This window comes from Narcine bancroftii, chromosome 1, assembly GCF_036971445.1.
Source record: "Narcine bancroftii isolate sNarBan1 chromosome 1, sNarBan1.hap1, whole genome shotgun sequence".
NCBI classification, from domain to species: Eukaryota; Metazoa; Chordata; class Chondrichthyes; order Torpediniformes; family Narcinidae; genus Narcine; species Narcine bancroftii.
Genome location: NC_091469.1, coordinates 22,388,052 through 22,406,983, shown reverse-complemented (window position 1 = coordinate 22,406,983; position 18,932 = coordinate 22,388,052). Strand labels below are relative to the sequence as shown.

Here is an 18,932-nt window from a genome sequence, read left to right as displayed (position 1 = left end):
TGGCATTTATCTAGCTAATCACCTTTTAGCCGGTGATTTCCCAACTCCCCCCCCCCCCCCCCACCCCAAACCTTATCAAATCAACTGAAACACTAATTCTGTTTGTTTTTTCTAATCTATTGAGTATTTTCAAACTGATTTCAGGAAAACAACTGTATCTATTTTTCTGCTATAACAGCTATGTGTACAGAACTATAAGGGCGTCCAGATTCACAATTCTTGTTTTAGTAAAAGAGTATTATGCCTGGATTCATACGAATTTATGGCATTCACCTATTGTGTGCTTGCCAATTGAATAGGATCTCTCCATCTTATTGTGTTCAGTACTAGTTACCCAGCAAGAGGAAAGATGGAAAGGGTGTGTAGCAGGCCAAGCGACCACGCGGTTGGATGGGCTGAATTGCCGCCCCAGTCATCCGACAACAGATGGCACGGGCCCCCCCTTCCCTTCCAAGGGAAAGTCCACGATTGGTGACATGCGTGGCCCAGGAAACAGCACCGCTTCCGTGTTGCGTGCTGCTGGATAGGGAGTGACGCTGCGACATGCTGACGTCACCTCCCAAAGGCCAGTATGACCCTCACAGGAAGTGGGCAGTCTTCTCGAGGAGAGCAAGGAATTCAAAAATAAAGTTAATTTACTGGTTCACCTCGTGCTGTGTGGGCGTCTCTCATTTTCGTAGTGCTGCCTTTCCCAGATGCTACAGGTGCACAAAAGATTCACAAGAATGTTAACCGGACTGGAAGACTAGAGTAATAAAAAGTTAGATAGGCTGCAATCTTTCTCCCTGAAGTGTAGAAAGTGTAGATATATACAATCGTGAGGGGCACAGATAAGATAAATAGTCGTGTTTTTTCATGTTAGGGCAGGGGAGACCAAGTCTAGAGGGCATCGATTTAAAGTGAGAGGGGAAAGATTTCAAAGGGACCTGAGGAGCACTTTTCTATACATAGGTGAAGTGAGCAGCCAGGGAATGCTGGAAGGGCAAGTACAGTTATATGGATAGGAAAGTTTTAGAAGGACATGGGCCAAACTCAGGCAAATGGGACTAGCTTTGGTAGATAACTTGCTCAGGACAAACAAGTTGAGCCAAAGGGCTGTTTTCCTATAGTGAAATTCTCTGATGCCAGCTTACTAGGTCTTGGTCTATAACCATCAAGTTCTCCCTCAATTATACCTTTAAGTATGCTGTATGTATGAAGCTCTACCAACCATTCAAGCAGTGTCCCAAATCCCACCGCTCTCTTCAACAAAAAACGCACACTTAGAATCCTTCTGAAAACAACTTTAAAAATCCAAGCCCCTTGTGATTAGCTTCTCAAAGGGAAGCATGTTTTTATTTTCCATTCCTACTCTCCTACATTATTTGGATACACATCAATGAAATTTATCCTTGGTCTGTTCTCCTCCAAAGAAAACAATTCCAGCATGGTTAGATTGAAAGGACTGATGATGAGGATAGAATTGAAGAGCAGGTTGAATTGGAATATTCGGGCTCCCAGTTTAGGTGAGATAATCAAGATTGGATAATCCTCTTCAATGGACATATTGAAACTGTGCAATAATGTATTCTACAGGAATGCTCCACACTCCCACCAGTCACCCTTAAAGTCCAATTTGGGGCACAGCAAATTGCATTTAAAACAAGTCAACAACCAAACGATTAACATGAATGGTGCAAATGTTCACTTGCAAAATTCCACATATTTTTTACGTCCCAAAACCTAAAGGGAGCTTTCCTTTTTTGCAATATACTTGATGCCCTTTGCTCATCCAAAAGCATGTTGACAGACAACAAAGTACATTTTAAAGTATAATCAATGTTGCACCACTGGAAACCAAGAAGCTAAAGTGCACAACAGGATTCTACAAACAACCGTAACATAAATCACCAGATAAATGTTTAAGAAAAATAACAGACTATTTATTTTGTAATATTTTATTTATCATTTGAAAAATATTTAACAATCAACAATCATACAAAATACAAAACATCAAGAGAACCCCTCCTTCCAACTCAGACATCAGTTTAAGAGTTATAATGCCCAGGTCTCTGAAAGATCTTCCATTCTTTGCAACCTCTGTATTAGTACAAACTAGGAAAAAAAAGTGTTTTATTGACGTACATTAACAGTGGTGACGCTGCAGGCAGCGCACAGTAAAAGCAAGGATGCTCATGCCAATGATCCGAACACAATACTCTTGACTGGTATTCCTAGTAAGGAACAGTAGAAGGGCCACAGTGCCAGTGCTTTGGACAGGATGACAAATCAAGGCCTCCTCCCCTTTCTAGAATGAATGCAAAAGTTGAACAAAGTCTTGGTCAATATTTAGCCTTCAATCAACATCGATTAAAAAGACGTTCTGGTCAGTATCGCATTGCTTTTTTGAGAGCTTACTTTTGCTCAATTTCTCATTTTTACATCAGTGACTACACTGGTTGCAAAGAACTCTGAAACAACCCGAGATGTTGAATAGTCTATACAAAGGCAAATCTCTGTTCCCCAGAATGTACAAAATACATGCTATTAATGCATATAAGCAAGTAGATCAGAACCACCGTGTGGTTACTTCCAAAGCAATCCAATGGTGTCTAACCACTTAGTCATGGGTAGGATAAAACAGAAAAGGGGAAAGAACTGTGGGGAAAAAAAATTCCAAGTACAGTAAAAGAATGTGTTAATGAAGAAAAGTAGATAGTGGGATTATTTTGTTATACAAAATAAAAATAGCTTTATGCAAGACAAGAAATGTCAATTTTCAAAGCTATTGTTTCAATTTGGGGAGGTGTGGTTGGTGCAGGGTTAGCGCAACACTTACTGTGCCAGCAACCCAGGTTCGTATCCGGTGCTGTCTGTGATGAATTTGTATGTTCTCCCTGTCCCTGCATGTGTTTCCTCCCACCCTTCAAAAATGTACAGTTAATTGGTGTATTTAGGGGGCACGGGTTTGTGGGCTGGAAGTTCCTGCAACTGTGCCATATGTCTACATTTAAAAATATATAATTCAGTTTCACAATAAACAGAACTGCAGAGTCACTGTTGGCCCCCATTGAGAAAACTGCTTCCAAAACTGGCCACATAAGGAAGGATACCAAGGAAAAAATTGCAGTTTGAAGAACTGTCAAAAACAGATCAGTTGAAAATATGGGTGGTGAAATGGCTAATTATCCAGGCAAGTATTCAATGTTGCAATGAGGAAGGTCAAATGCAAGAGGAAAGTATACAGTAAATGGCTGGACCTTGGGAGCATTGATACACAGAGGGACCTTGGGGTGCTTCCTGAAAGTGGCAACACAAGCAAATAGAGAGGAAATGCTTGCTTTTTCATCAGTACAGGTACTAAGTATAAAGTAGGGAAGGCATATTATATCTGTGTAAACCTTTGATTAAGACCATATTTGGTGTACAGAGTGCTTTTCTTGTCACAGCATTACTGGAAGGATGTGGAGGCTTCGGAGAGGTGGAGAGAGTGCAGAAGAGGTTCATCAGGATGCTGCCTGGATTACGGAGTACGAGCTGTTAGAAGAGGTTGAACAAACTTGGGTTGTTTTCTCTGGAGTCGGGAGGATGACCTTTTGAAAGTATGCAAAATAATGAGAGATTTTGCCCCAAGGTAAAAATTTCAAATACTAAAAGGCATAGCTTTTTCGTGGTGGTAGAGGAAGAGGGGGGTGGGGGGGGGGAGGAGTTTAAAGAAATGTTAGGCAAGTTTTTTTAAAAAAATGTAACTTTACACAGGGAATAGCAAAGGGCCGAGAAGACACTGTCAGGGATGTGATGGATGCAGATACGACAGCAGCATTTGAGAAGCATTTAGAGAGGCACAAAAAAGGTAGGGAATGTAGGGATTTAAACAATGTGCAGACAGATGGGATTTGTTCAAATTGGCATTATGGTCAGTACAGACATTATGGGCCTGTGTTGTACTGTTCTACATTCCCAAGAGATTGGATGGATTAAGAAAGAGATTATAGGACTGGATTCCATCAATGTCCGAAGACAACAGATGAGAAAGTCTGTTCAGTTTGTGTATTCAGGAAGATCTTGCACCTGCTTCTCTCCCTGTGTATCATGGTGATTCCCTTGCCTTTCCCCTCCATTCATGGCGATGGATATCACCACATTTAACAGAAGTTACTACTTGCACCATGCAATACCTTTGGAGGACCGAGATTGGATGAGATGAATACTGTTCATATACTAATAATAACTCTAGTCAACAAATATCTATCACACACTTAAAATTAACATTTGACGTAGCCTTAATCGCCACTTGTACAAGAACAATTCAAATCGCTGTTTCTTTGCTTGACTTATCAACTCATTGGGTCCAATAACCTCTAATCTTCACAATGGAGAGGGTGGAGAAGATTAACAAAATGGTTCTTGGGATGAGTGGATGAACTTCAGTTGTGCAAGGACAGGGGGAAGCTAGAGTATTTCTCATAGAAAGCCTAGATGGGAGACACACAGGAGACTGCAGATGCTAGAATCTGAAGCTAAACATAATCTGCTGCAGGAAACCCACCATGTGTGTTTCATCTTCCTCCACCTGACCACTTTGTTTTTCCTGCCTCTCTCTCCCTCCCCTTGTCTGGCATCTGAAAATCTTTTGCCTCTGTGGGTCATGTTTTACCTTCACCTGGTTCACCTATATGGTGCCCCTGCCCCACCACATCATCCCTCTCTTCTGCCTCGAGCTTCTCGACTATATTTAATCAGCCTCAATAAAGGGCTTTGGATCAAAACATCCATCAAAATGCCACAAATGTGGCTAACAAGAAAGGTTAAGACTAAAATAAAGGCAAAAAGGAAGGCATACAAGGAAGCAAAATTTATTGGAAAAACAGAGTTCTGGGAAACTTTTAAAAACTTACAGAAAGGGTCAATGAAAGTCATTAGGAAAGAAAAGATGAATTATGAAAGGAAATTGTTAAATAATATACAAAAGATACTAAGAGTTTTGAAGAATAAAAGAGAGACACGGATAGATACAAGACCGATTGAAAATGATGCTGGAGAAATTATAATGGGCAGCAAAGAGATAGCGAAGAACTAAATAAGTATTTAGCATCAGTCTTACCTGAAGACGACAATAGCAATATACCTGATAGTCAGAGGTCTCAGGGAATAGAATTAAGTATGGTCAAGATTACTGGAGAGATAGTGCTTTGTAGGCTAAATGGACTAAAGATAGTTAAGTCTCCCAGACCAGATGAGGTGCAGCTATGGGTTCTGAAGGAGATGGTTTTGGAGATTGTGGAGGCATTGAAAATGATTTTCCAGAAATCAATGGACTCTGGCATGGTTCCGGAGGACCGAAAGGTCACAAATGTAGTTCCACTGTTTAAGAAAGGAGGGAGGAAGAAAAAAGGAAATTATAGTCAGTAGTCAGAAAGCTATTGGAGTCAATCCTTAAAGGCAAGGTTATGAAATACCTCGTGATGCATGACATGATAGGTCCAAGCCAGCACGGTTTCATGAAGGGAAGATCCTGCCTGACCAACCAAATGGAATTTTTTGAGGAAATCTCAAGTAGGATGGACAAGGGAAAGGCTGTGGATGTAGTGCATTTGGATTTTCAAAAGGCCTTTGATAAGGTGCCATATAAGAGGCTGCTTAATAAGATGAGAGACCATGGAATGACAGGAAAGATATTAGATTTGGTGGAGGAAGCAAAGGGTGGGAATAAAGGGTCTTGTTCTGGTTGGTTGATGGTTACTAGTGGTGTTCTGCAAGGGTCAGCATGGGGGCTGCTTCTTTTTACAATGTATATTGATGATTTAGATTATGGATTGAATGGTTTTGTGACCAAGTTTGCAGATGACACTAAGATAGGTGGTGGAGTAGGAAGTGTTGAAGAAACCAAAAGGTTGCAGAGAGACTTGGACAGCTTAGGAGAGTGGGCAAAGAAATGGCAGATGAGATACAATGTTGAGAAATGTACGGTAACAGGCAGATTATTATTTGGATGGGGAGAAAATTCAAAATTCAGAAGTGCAAAGGGACTTGGCGGTCCTCGTCCAGGAAAATCTAAAAGTTAACCACCAGGTTCAATCGGCAGTAAAGAAAGCGAATGCTGTGTTGGCATTCATTTCAAGAGGAATAGTGTATAACAGTAGAGGTGTTGATGAGGCTCTATGGGGCACTGGTGAGACCTCATTTGGAGTAGTGTGTGCAGTTTTGGGCCCCTTATCTTAGAAGGGATGTAATGATGTTGGAGAGAGTACAGAGAAGATTTTCAAGATGATTCTTGGAATGCAAGAGCTAACATATGAAGACATTTATCAGCTCTTGGACTATATTCATTGGAGTATAGAAGAATGGGAGGGGATCTCATAGAAACATTTTGAATGCTGAAAGGATTGGACAGAGTAGATGTGAATAAGATGTTTCCCTTCGTGGATGAATCCAGGATAAAAGGCACAGTTTTAGAATTAGAAAGTATCCATTTAAAACAGAGATAAGGAGAATTATTTTTTTTAAGCCAGAGGGTCATGGATTTGTGGAATTCATTGTGTTAGGTCTGCTTTGTTCATGAATGAGTGAGACAAACACCAGACTGAGTCGAAATCAGGGTTCTTTGTTCTTTATTACCGGATTGTAACACTTGCAACTAACAATGTTAGTCGGAGAATGCATTCTGCCGTTATCAGCAAAATGGTGATTTTTTATACCCTTGGATACGTGCTTAGAACATCATCATATCATTACTTGTCCAATGACTAAAACTGTTGCTATCCTTTCCCTGCTAGCTTCCTGCCTCTCAATCCATCAATGTCTCTCTTATCTTGTAAGTACAAGGATGCATTCACATCTTGTTACAGCCCTGCACAGGGTAACTCCTTACACATTTACCTTACAATTGCCACATACAGCTATGGAGGTCCGATCATTGGGGGAGTTTAAGGGGAAAGATTGACAGATATACATTAGTCAGGGTATCAAGGGATATGGGGAAAAAGGCCAGAATTTGGAACTAGATGTGAGAATGGTTTCGCCCAGGATTTGTGGAGGAGACTCGATGGGCCGAATGGCCTACTTTTTCGTGTGAGCATTTTTTTCACCTCGAGTTCAATTTGGTGGTATGATCTGCACAATGAACATTTGCTACTGGACAATCGTCAGAAGGCAAATAAAGTTACAGATGACCAAGCCATATTTTTTTACATGTTTTTAACTACAGTCACTATTATAAATCACACGAAGAGCACTAGCCATTTTATTATCAGAGAATTTTTGCAAAAGTCAGTTTTGGTAAGGAATAAGGGAAGCTTGAACTGCTGAATGGTGTTCCATTTTGACTCATCTACAAGGAAGGCAGCATCAATTTGATGAAATTTAGGAGTTTTTCAGGTTCAAGTCTCAGTCCAGAGATCACAGTACAAAACATTCCATTGTCATCATGCCTTGCTGGTCCTGAAATTGGTTTACTAGCTTTTGATGCCATTAAATTAGTATTATAGACTGTGCCAAACCATCTCTTTTCCTAGTTCCACTGACCTCCACCCATCCCATGTACCTGTCCAAATTCCTCATCACTTCACATGGATGATCATTCTACACCCCCACCACTCTCTGCGTGAAGAAGTTCCCCCTCATGTTCCTCCTAAACTTTTCCTCTTTCACCCTTAATCCAAGCCCTCTGGTTTGTATCTCACCTACCCTCAGTGGAAAAAGTCTATCTACATTTATTCTATCCCCCATGTAATTTTAAATACCTCTATCAAATCTCCCCTCATTCTTCTACTTTCCGGGGAATAAAGTCCTAACCTTTTTAACCTTTCCCTGTAACTCAGTTCCTGAAATTAAGGCAACACCCTAATAAATCTTCTCTGCACTCTTATCTTATTGATATCTTTCCTGTAGTTAGGTGACCAAAACTGCACACAATATTCCAAGTTTGGCCTCACCAATGTCTTGTACAACTTTAACATAACATTCCAACTCCTGTTCTCAATTTATGAAGTCCAATATGCCAAAAGCTCTCTTTTTGCCACTTTCAGGGAATTATGTATCTGATTTCCCAGATCCCTCTGTTCTTCCGCACTCCTCATTTTCTGTGTACATCCTACCTTTGTTTGTCCTTCCAAAATGCAACACCTCACATGTGTCTGCATTAAATTCCATCTGCCATTTTTCAGCCCATTTTTCCAGCTGGTCCAGATCCCTCTACAAGCTTTGAAAACCTCCTTTGTTGTCTACAACACCTCCAATCTTAGCGTCATCAACAAACTTGCTGATCAAATTTTCTACATTATCATCTAGCTCATTGATATAGATGACAAACAACAATGGTCCCAGCACTGATCCTTGAGGCACACCTCTGGTCACAGGCCTCCAGACAGAAAAGCAATCATCCACCATTTCTCTCTGGATTCTCCTGTCTAGCCATTGTCAAATCCAGTTCACTACTTCACCATGAATACTTGGCAACTGATCCTTCCTGACTAACTTCCCATGTGGGTCCTTGCCACAGGCCTTACTAAAGTCCATGCAGACAACATCCACAGCCTTTCTTTCATCAACTTTCCTGGTAACTCCTCGAAAAATGCCATAAGATTTGTTAAAGATGACCTACCATGCACAAAGCCATGTTGACTATCCCTAATAAATGGCTATCCAAATAATTGTATACTCAATCTCTAAGAACATCTTCCAATAATTTACCTATTACTGATGTCAGGCTCATTGACCTACAATTTCCAAGGTTACCTTTGGAGCTTTTTTTAAACAACAGAATAACGTGAACTACCCTCCAATCCTCTGGAACCACACCCATGGCCAGGGACATTTAAAATATTTTTTCCAGAGCCTCTGCATTTTCTACATTCGTCTCTCTCAAGGTCCAAGAGAATATCTTGTCAGACCCTGGGGATTTATCCACCCTTATTTGCTTTAAGACAGCAAGCATTTCCTCCTCTTTCATCTGCATAGGTTCCATGACTTCACCGCTTGCTTTCTTGACTTCCCACAACTGTGCCCTTTTCCTGAGTGAATACTGAAAAAAAAACCCATTTAAGACCTCTCCCATCTCTTTTGACTCCATACAAAGCCAACTTTCAAGGGGACCAACTTTATCCTTTTGCTCTTACTATACTGTACCTTAGAATTTTCCTTCACATTGTCTGCCAGAGCAACCTCACGTCTTAGCCTTCCTGATTTCTTTCTTGAGGTTTTTCTTGCATTTTTTAATACTCCTCAAGTCAGCACAGGGCGCATACAAGGGAGATTCATGGCACCAGTCCAGTTATGCAGAGTGCTGTGCACCAGGAAAAATAAATCATTTTGTAGCAGTACCACATCTAATGACATGAGGAATTAAAAAGAGTGTGCCATTCAACATATTTAAAACATGGGAATTGGCAAATGCAATGAGGATAATTTAGTATCAAAACTACTGCAAATTCACATCTCATTATAAATGCATTAACATAACAAACAGGGATATTACCGAACAATTCCAGTGAAGAACATCTTTTGTGACCATCGGGCATGTCATGGAGCTTGACATCCAATTAAGCCAGAGTAATAATGCAACATCAGGTAATGTAGCAGCCAATTGACAAGGAGCAAGCTCTCACGATTAGCAATGGCCAGGCGACTGCTTTGAATGAGAGCAGAGGAAGATATTTTTGGCAAGGCACATAGTTAATCATTTGCTCTTACTTCGAAAGAATGCTCTGAAATCTTAAAAATTCACACAGGAGGACAGATAAGACTTCATTTAAAAGCCCAATTCAAAATGAAAGTGGCTCCAACAGCACAGTACTCTTTCAGTACTGCACTGGATTGTCAATCTTCATTTATACACAGGTGTGCTGGGAAAGACAAATTTCACCACCTGCTAACTGAGAGCCAAGAATGGAATTTACTGGTGTCATCTATACACAAGGGCTTTAGTTACGCTATGTACTGCAGATATAGATTTTATACTGCATTGCATTCAGAAGTTCTGCGCACAAACAATGAAAAATACCCCTAAAAAGGATTTTGCTTCACACTGTGTAAATTAGTAGTACTATTATCTTCCTCTGGATATCATTTGAGTTGTACATAGCCACCTATTTAAGGCAATCAGAGAAAAAATTAATTTAGGTACAAATCTATTTCAATGTTGACTTTGTATAACTGGTTCGAAAGACAAAACTAAAGGGCTCGTAGCCCAAAAGAGCAAAATAAGCTTAAAACAAGGCAGGGTGATGAAGGTGTTTGGCTTCATCAGTCAGGGCACCGAGTACAGGAGGTGGGACGTCATGTACAACTGTTCAGGGCATTGGTAAGGACACATTTGGAATACTGCATTCAGTTCTGGTCACCTTGCTATAGGAAAGGTCATTAAACTGAAAACAGTGCAAAACAAATCACAATGTGTTACGAGAATTGGGGGCTGGATTATAGTGGGAGGTAGGGTAGGCAAGGACTTTTAGTCTTGGAGTATAGAAGGTTGAGGGCTGACTATAAGATACACAAAATAATGAGGGGCAAGGATTTTCCCAGGGTAAAAAACTTACAGGGCATAGGTTTAAGGCAAAGGAGAAAAGATTTAAAAGGGACACGAGAGGCAACTTTTTCCATCATAGAGGGTGGAGTGTATTAGGAACAAACTGCCAAAGTGGTAGAGGTGGATACAATTAGGACATTGAGAAGACATTTGAACAAGATGTGGATAGGAAAGAATGAGAGTGATATAGGCCAAATGCAGCGTGTGAGTAGCTCAGATGGACAACTTGATCAGTATGGAGAAGTTGGGCTGAAAGACTCACTTCTTGGCTATATGACTAATGTGGAGTTGAGAGAGGAGAGAAAAAAGAATAAAACCTGTCTATTGAAGACATCTATGTGAGTTGCTGCCTCAAGTAGGCAGCCAACGTCATAAAGGACCCATCACCCTGGTCACAATGTCCTCTCACCGTTATCTTTGGTGCTTGAAGACCAGCACCTCGGTTCAAAAACAGTTTTATTTTCCCCAACAGCTATCAGTGACTTCGATCCCCCTTTACTACCTTAACCATAAACCAGAAAAACTAATAAGTGCTGGAGTAACAGCAGGTCATGCAGCATCCAAAGGAGTTAAAAGGTTAAGCCCTTCATCGGGAATCTGGTAAAACAGGTAGATGCCTGAATCATCCCCCTCCCCAGACCTCCTCACTTTTCCCCAATCCTCCAACTCCTCTCATTGACCTCTGAACCCTTGACCCCATTCTGATCACCCTCCTCTTGAATGACCCAAACTCAAACCCCTGCTGAGTCTTTACTGTCCCCTCCAACTTTTCTGTCTGCAAGATGGAACACTTTGTCCTCAGTAGAGGCCTTACCTTTGACTTCCTTCACCCACACCTCAACAGGTTCTGCACATACAATGGTACCTAACTCCCCTTTCACCATCTCCGTGCCTACTTCAACAAGGATTCTTCTCAAAATGACCACGATTGATATGTATGCGGGTAAAGAGGTATAAGAGTGAATAGAGACAACGGGCATATGTGAAAGTATCTGTAATTAGAGGAAAACATAGAAAGTATAGACAAGAATTAATAAGGGAAGGTAATGGAATAGAGAGAATAAGGAGGGAACTAAAAGAGTGACCTTTGTGACATATAAAAAACGAAATCTTTTCTGGGGGGGGCTGGGTGGGGGGAAAAGAGCGGTCACTGCAAAATCAGTTGACGCTTGCGAGTGGATTCGCAAATCCAAATGGAGAGGGGAGATGTGGTTGTCCGACAAGGGATAAAGGGCAACTCAGGAGGGGAAGGGGAGATTGGGGATAAAGAAGATAGAAATAGGAGAATAAGGAAAATGTTGGATGTTGTAGGAATGTTGTCTGGTAAAGAGTTGAAAATAAGAAAACAGAAATGGAAAAGGAGGAAAGGTAATGATGGAAAAACGGAAAGAGAAGATAAACAAAATATAAAATGGCTACGCTGAACTATATGACTCTAAATATTAATGGAATACATAACCAAATTAAAAGGAAGAAACTACTAAATTTACTGAAAAAGGAAAAAATAGATATAGCATTTGTCCAAGAAACACATTTAACTGAATTGGAGCACAAGAAATTAAAGAGAGATTGGGTAGGACATGTAACAGCAGCATCGTATAATTCAAAAGCAAGAGGAGTGGCTATATTAATTAGCAAAAATGTGCCATTTAAAATAGAAGAGGAAATAATAGATCCAGCAGGGAGATATGTTATGATAAAATGTCAGATATATTCAGAGCTTTGGAATCTACTTAATATATATTCACCTAACGAAGAAGATCAAAAGTTTATGCAAGATATCTTTTTGAAGGTAGCTAATACGCAAGGGAACATACTAATAGGAGGGGATTTCAATCTGAATTTGGATCCAAATATGGATAAAACGGGGAAAAAAATTAACAGGAAGAACAAAGTAACCAAATTTATAATTAAATCAATGCAAGAAATGAAACTTGTGGACATATGGAGGAAACAAAACCCAAAAGAAAAGGAATACTCATACTACTCGACTAGACATAAAACATACTCAAGGATAGACCTATTCCTGTTATCAGCCCACATACAAGGGAGAGTTAGGAAAACGGAATATAAAGCTAGACTATTATCGGACCACTCACCCCTGTTATTGGCAATAGAGCTAGAAGACATCCCTCCAAGAATGTATAGATGGAGATTAAACCCCATGCTACTTAAAAGACAGGATTTTAGAGAATTTATTGAAAAACAATTAAAAATGTACTTTGAAGTAAATACGGAATCAGTGGAAGATAAGTTTATACTATGGGACGCAATGAAAGCATTCATTAGAGGGCAAATAATAAGTTATGCAACCAAGATGAAGAAGGACTATAATCAGGAAACAGAGCAGTTGGAAAGGGAAATAATAAACATAGAAAAAAAATTAGCAATAAAGGAAGATACAACCAAAAGAAGAGAATTGGCGGATAAAAAAATAAAATATGAAACATTACAAACATATAAGGTGGAGAAGAATATAATGAAGACAAAACAGAAATATTATGAACTAGGGGAAAAAACACACAAAATCCTAGCATGGCAGCTTAAGACAGAGCAAACTAAGAAAACGGTATTGGCAACAAGGAAAAAAGACAAACAAATTACATATAATCCAAAAGAAATTAAGGAAAACTTCAGAGAATTCTATGAACAATTATACCGAACCGAAAACGAAGGGAAAGAAGGGAAAATAGATGAATTTTTGACTAAAATCGAACTACCAAAACTACAAATAGAGGAACAAAATAAATTAACAGAACCATTTGGAACAGTAGAAATACAAGAGATAATAAAAAATTTACCAAATAATAAGACACCAGGAGAGGATGGACTCCCAATAGAATTCTACAAAACATTTAAAGACCTAATAATACCGCCCCTCCTGGATGTAATCAACCAGATTGATGAGACACAAAACTTACCAGATTCATGTAAAACAGCAATAATTACAGTGATACTAAAACAAGGGAAAGATCCACTCTCACCAGCGTCATATAGACCAATATCTTTGCTAAACACAGATTATAAGATAATAGCTAAACTATTAGCGAACAGATTAGCAGAACAGGTACCGAAAATGGTAAATTTAGACCAAACTGGATTTATCAAAAAAAGACGCACAACAGACAATATTTGTAAATTTATTAACTTAATTCATGCAGTAGAAGGAAATAAAGCACCGGCAGTAGCAGTTGCTTTAGACGCAGAGAAGGCCTTCGACAGAGTAGAATGGAATTACTTGTTCAAAGTATTGCAAAAATTCAGTTTACCGGAGAAGTATATTAATTGGATTAAAGCATTATATAAGGGACCGTTAGCGAAAGTGACAGTAAATGGACATGTATCAAAGCAATTTAACTTAAGCAGGTCAACGCGGCAGGGATGCCCACTATCACCATTATTGTTTGCGCTAGCTATAGAACCACTAGCAGAATCGATAAGAAGAGATAATAATATAAAAGGAATAAAAATAAAAGACAGGGAATATAAAATCAGTCTGTTTGCGGATGATGTGATAGTGTACTTAACAGAACCAGAACTATCAATAAAAGAACTATATAAGAAATTGAAGGAATATGGAGAAGTGTCGGGATACAAGATAAACGTAAATAAAAGTGAAGCAATGCCTATGAATAACGCGGATTTCTCAAAATTTAAGGAGGAATCCCCATTCAGATGGCAAACGCAGGCAATAAGATACCTAGGTGTGCAAATAAACAAAAATCTAGGCCAATTATATAAACTCAATTACAATCCACTAATGAAAAAACTACAGGACGATTTAGAGCATTGGAAAGAGCTACCACTAACACTGATAGGAAGGATAAACTGTATTAAAATGAACATTTTTCCAAGGATACTATACTTATTTCAGGCATTGCCAATACAACTGACAGAAAAATTCTTCAAAGAGTTAAAGAAAATAATAAGGAGATTTTTATGGAGAGGGGGGAAACCGAGGATAGCACTAGACAAATTAACAGAATGGTATAAACAAGGAGGCTTACAATTGCCAAACTTCAAAAATTATTATAGAGCCGCACAATTAAGGTACCTATCAGATTTTTATCAAACAAGGGAAAAACCAGACTGGACGAGACTAGAATTAGATAAAATAGGGGAAAAGATACCTGAACACATATTATATAAATGGGACGAAAAATTGGTACAACATAGAACTTCTCCAGTATTACACCATCTCCTCAATATATGGAAGAAGATACATGTAGAAAGAAATAAAATAAATTACCAAATACCAAAACTAATATTGACGCAAAATAAGCTACTCCCTTTTACAATAGACAACCTTGCCTTTAGAAAATGGGAAAAAAAAGGGATTAAAAGAATAGAAAATTGTTTTTCAGGAAGTAGATTCTTATCCTTTGAACAAATGAGAGATAAGTACAATATAACGGGAGATACAGCGCTGGCATATTACCAACTGAGATCCTACTTGAAAGATAAATTAGGAAGCAACTTGAGTTTACCAGAGGGAAGTAACCTTGAATATGTGATTACAGATACAATGTTAATCAAAAGATTTATAAAAAATATGTATATTAAACTGCAAGAAAAGGAAAATGAGGAAACAAATGGTAAAACTAAACAAAAATGGGAACAAGATTTAAATATAAAGATAAAAAAGGAAACATGGGAGAAGTTATGCTCTGGAACGATGAGAAATACAATAAATACGAGGCTGCGTATGATACAATATAATTGGTTACACAGACTATACATCACACCGCAAAAGTTAAATAAATGGGACCCAACAGTATCTGATAGATGTTTTCGATGTAAAAAAGAAAGGGGAACAACAATTCATGCAATCTGGACATGTGAGAGAGTAGAAAAATTTTGGGATGATCTCAATCAGATATTAAATAAAATAACAGAAAACAATATACCAAAGAATCCAGAGATCTTTCTCCTAAGTAACATAAAAAATAAAGAATTTGGAATTGACTTGGAGGATGCACAAAAAAGATTTGTTAAGATAGCCCTAGCTGTAGCAAAAAAATGTATTATGTCAACCTGGAAATTGGAAGATAATTTGAAAATACAACAATGGTATATAGAAATGAATAAATGTATTCCATTAGAAAAAATAACATATAGTTTAAGAAATAATATCGAAATATTCGAACAAGTATGGGAGCCTTACATTAAATACAATAGCGAAAACCTACCGGGAACAAACATTACCTAAGTTGATGGAAGGAGAAGAGAAGAAAAAAATGGACTCAGTAGAATTTCTGGTGTATTTTTGTTGAATGACAACATTGTCTAACTGAATTAATGCAACCTAGATTGTATAACTAAAATGGATGAGAGGGGGGAGGGATGGGGGGGTGGCTTGGGAGGAGGGAGGGGGGAGGGAGAAAAAGTCACTGTAAATGTGTGGAAAAGAAAAAGTGTATATCATGGCTATTGTGATTTATGGTGTGAAAAATAAAAAATTTAAAAAAAAAAAAAAAAAAACAAGGATTCTTCTCCCACCACTGAGGGCCCCTTCTTCCTTTTCTTGGACACCTTATTCTGGCCTTCTGCCTGCTCTAGATCATTTCATTTCCAACTGCTGTCAAGACATTGTCTCGACTTCACCTATTCCCATCTCACCTATTCAGAATGCACATCTCTTAATTATCTCCAACCTAACTATCAAACCTGCAGACAAGGGTGATGCTATTGTAGTCTGATGCACTGCCCTCTACCTTGCCAAGGCCAGACAACAGCTCTCAGACACCTCTTCTTACTTGCCCCTTGAACAGGAACCTACACCATCACAGACTTCATCACTTCAATCATCTCCCTTCCACAGCATCCAACCTCCTTGTTTCCTAACCCCTCACTGCCCACTTCAATCTCCCAGCAAAGATCCACAATTGAACTGCCCCAGTAGACTCATTGTCTATGCCTGATCTTCCCCCTGCAACCTGTATCATCGTACTTTAACTCCTATTTTGAGCCCCTTCGGTCATTCCCTTCCCATCCATAGCCAGAATATGTCACATGTCCTTCATCATTGCAATAAATTTCAGTTTCCTGGGCTGTTTCACCATGGATCTGCCCTTATATACTTCCATCCCCATAAAAGAGGTCTAAAGGCTCTTAGTTTCTTCCTTAATTACAGACCTAATGAGTCCCCCTCCACCACTATCCTCCTCATCCTGGCAGAACTTGCACTCACCTTCAATAACTTCTCCTTATCCTATTTTTTTCAAGTCAGAGGTGTAGCCATGGGGATCCCAGCTATCCCTGTCTTTTGTTGGGTGGTAGAGCAATCTATGCTGAAAGCCTGCACAGGCAATGCTCCTCAACTCCTCCTCTATTACACTAATTACATTGGTGCTACCTCCTGCACCCTTGATGAGCTTGTCAACTTCAGCCTCTTTGCTTCAAACTTTCACCCCGACCTCGAATTCACTTAATCCACTTCTGGCAACTCTCTCCCCATTCTCAATTTCTCTGACTCCATTTTGGGAGTCAAAATGTCACCTTCTTATACACCCACCAACTCCCAACTATCTCAACTGCACCTCTTCCTACCCTGTCTCCTGTAAGAATTCTATCCTTTCTCTCAATTCCTCTGTCTTCACCACATCTGCTCTAAGGGTAAGTAACTTCCATTCCAGAACATCTGAGATGTCCTCGTCCTTCAGAAAACATGGTTTCCCTTCTACTGCAATTAATCCTGTCCTCATCTCCATTTCCCACACATTTGCCCTGAGCCCCTCCAGCCTCTGCATTCAACCCATTATTCCCTGCAATTTCCACCACCTACAAATGGATCCCATCTTCAGGCACATCTTCTTCTCCCCTCCCTACAAAGATCATTCTCTTCGCATCACCCTCATCCACTCATCTCTTCCCACTAATTGCCCGCTTGGTATGTACCCTTGTGATTGCAAGAAGTGTTACAATGCACACACACCTCCTCCCTCACCACTATTCAGGGCACAAATTTTTATTTTGCAACTAAGGCACGTGAAACAAAACTTTTTTTCAAAAATAAACATTATTCGCAATAAATTATATACAATACAGAGGAAAAAAAAACTGTTCCAAGACTTTACATTTGTAGTTTCAGTCATATTGAATAAGTTATTTACAAAACTGTTCAAAGTTTATGTGGTGTTAGTCATCTCATATTGAATAAGTTTTTTTAAAACAGTACAGGAAAAACTGTTCATAAACATTTTATATAATATCTGTTATCAATGTACTTTGTTGCCTTAATACTCAGTCCCACCACTGTGGCACTTTTTTTTTCTCCCTCTCTACTGTTGGTTGATTGAAGGGCTTCCCCTCAGTGACAACCTGTTAATGGGAGGTCTCTAAACCATGCTCCCTCCCCACTGTGTCCTCGCATTGGCTGCACCGAGCCTCAGCATGTAGTCATGCAGCCTGGAATATGCCAGTCAGCAGCATTCCCAGACTGACATCTCAGTGTGCTGAAAGACCAACAGGTTTTGGGCTGACCAAAGGGCATCCTTCACCGAGTTGATGGTCTTCCAACAGTTCTGGATGTTGGACTCAAGAGTGCGAACCTGGGAACAGTTCATAAAGTCCTCTGTCATGTTGCTGCTGGGCATGAAACATGACAGAGTCCCCTGCGTCCCTCTCCACACTCTCCATGTGAATCTGCATTCGGCAAAGAACTGGTCGGGCCATTTATGGAACTGCATTGCATCACTCTTCTTTTGGTTAACCCTGGCGCCTGATGTGGACTCAAATTGCCCCCAAATACTGGTCAGTCTCCAGACCAATTGTATATCAATAAAGAAGACCACGACGTCATCCATGAACTGGAAGGTCTTAACCTGGATGCCTCCATTGCCTGGCAACTTCACTCCTCTTTTGCCCTCGTCCTTCCTGATGGCTTCAGCAAAGAACCCTACACAACACACAAATAAGACTGGAGACAGAGGGCAGCCTTGCCTAACTCCAGACTTAATGGGAAAGCTATCTGTTTTGCACCCATTATATAACCATATATAACCACTTACAGCACAGAACAGGCCAGTTCGGCCCTACTAGTCCATGCCGTAACAAATCCCCACTACAAAAGTCTGTGTAGAGCAGTTTAATCCAATTCCAAATTCCCTCCTCAAAGCCTATTTTGGAGAGTACATCCATCATGTTTGTGTGCAAAATCCAGTCAAAAGCCTTCTCCTGGTCTAGGCTGACCATCCACTTGTCCTGTACGTAGGCGATGGTGTCCATGAGCAGCGTGAGGCTGTCAGAGATCTTCTTGCCCGGAACAGCGCAGGTCTGGTCAAAGTAAATCACCTGTCCCAGAGCAGACGTGACTCAATTGGCAAAGGCCTTGGACAGGACTTTATAGTCCACATTTAGCAATGAAATAGGTCTCCAATTCTGATATCTTCCTCCCCCTTCTTTTTGTGGATGAGGATGATGATGCCCT

The 18,932-nt window shown here is 39.8% G+C and overlaps 2 protein-coding genes across 6 annotated transcripts in view; one reads left to right on the top strand and one right to left on the bottom strand.

The window, feature by feature from the left end:
- Positions 1–18,932, bottom strand: part of anp32b (acidic (leucine-rich) nuclear phosphoprotein 32 family, member B) — a 63,803-nt gene that overhangs the window by 34,675 nt on the left and 10,196 nt on the right. The gene's annotated exons all lie outside the window — the stretch shown is intronic.
- LOC138755587 (hemogen-like) overlaps positions 3,370–18,932 on the top strand; it is a 94,136-nt gene continuing 78,573 nt past the window's right edge. The window contains exons 1-2 of one of the 4 annotated variants that reach the window (XM_069921861.1): positions 3,373–3,613; positions 3,739–3,832. In XM_069921861.1, coding sequence (XP_069777962.1) covers positions 3,584–3,613; positions 3,739–3,832 — 124 coding nt within the window. In that variant the 5' untranslated portion in view covers positions 3,373–3,583. Of the gene's footprint in view, positions 3,614–3,738; positions 3,833–18,932 lie in introns of all 4 variants that reach the window. The other 3 variants (XM_069921843.1, XM_069921851.1, XR_011352407.1) reach the window with 3 other exon arrangements.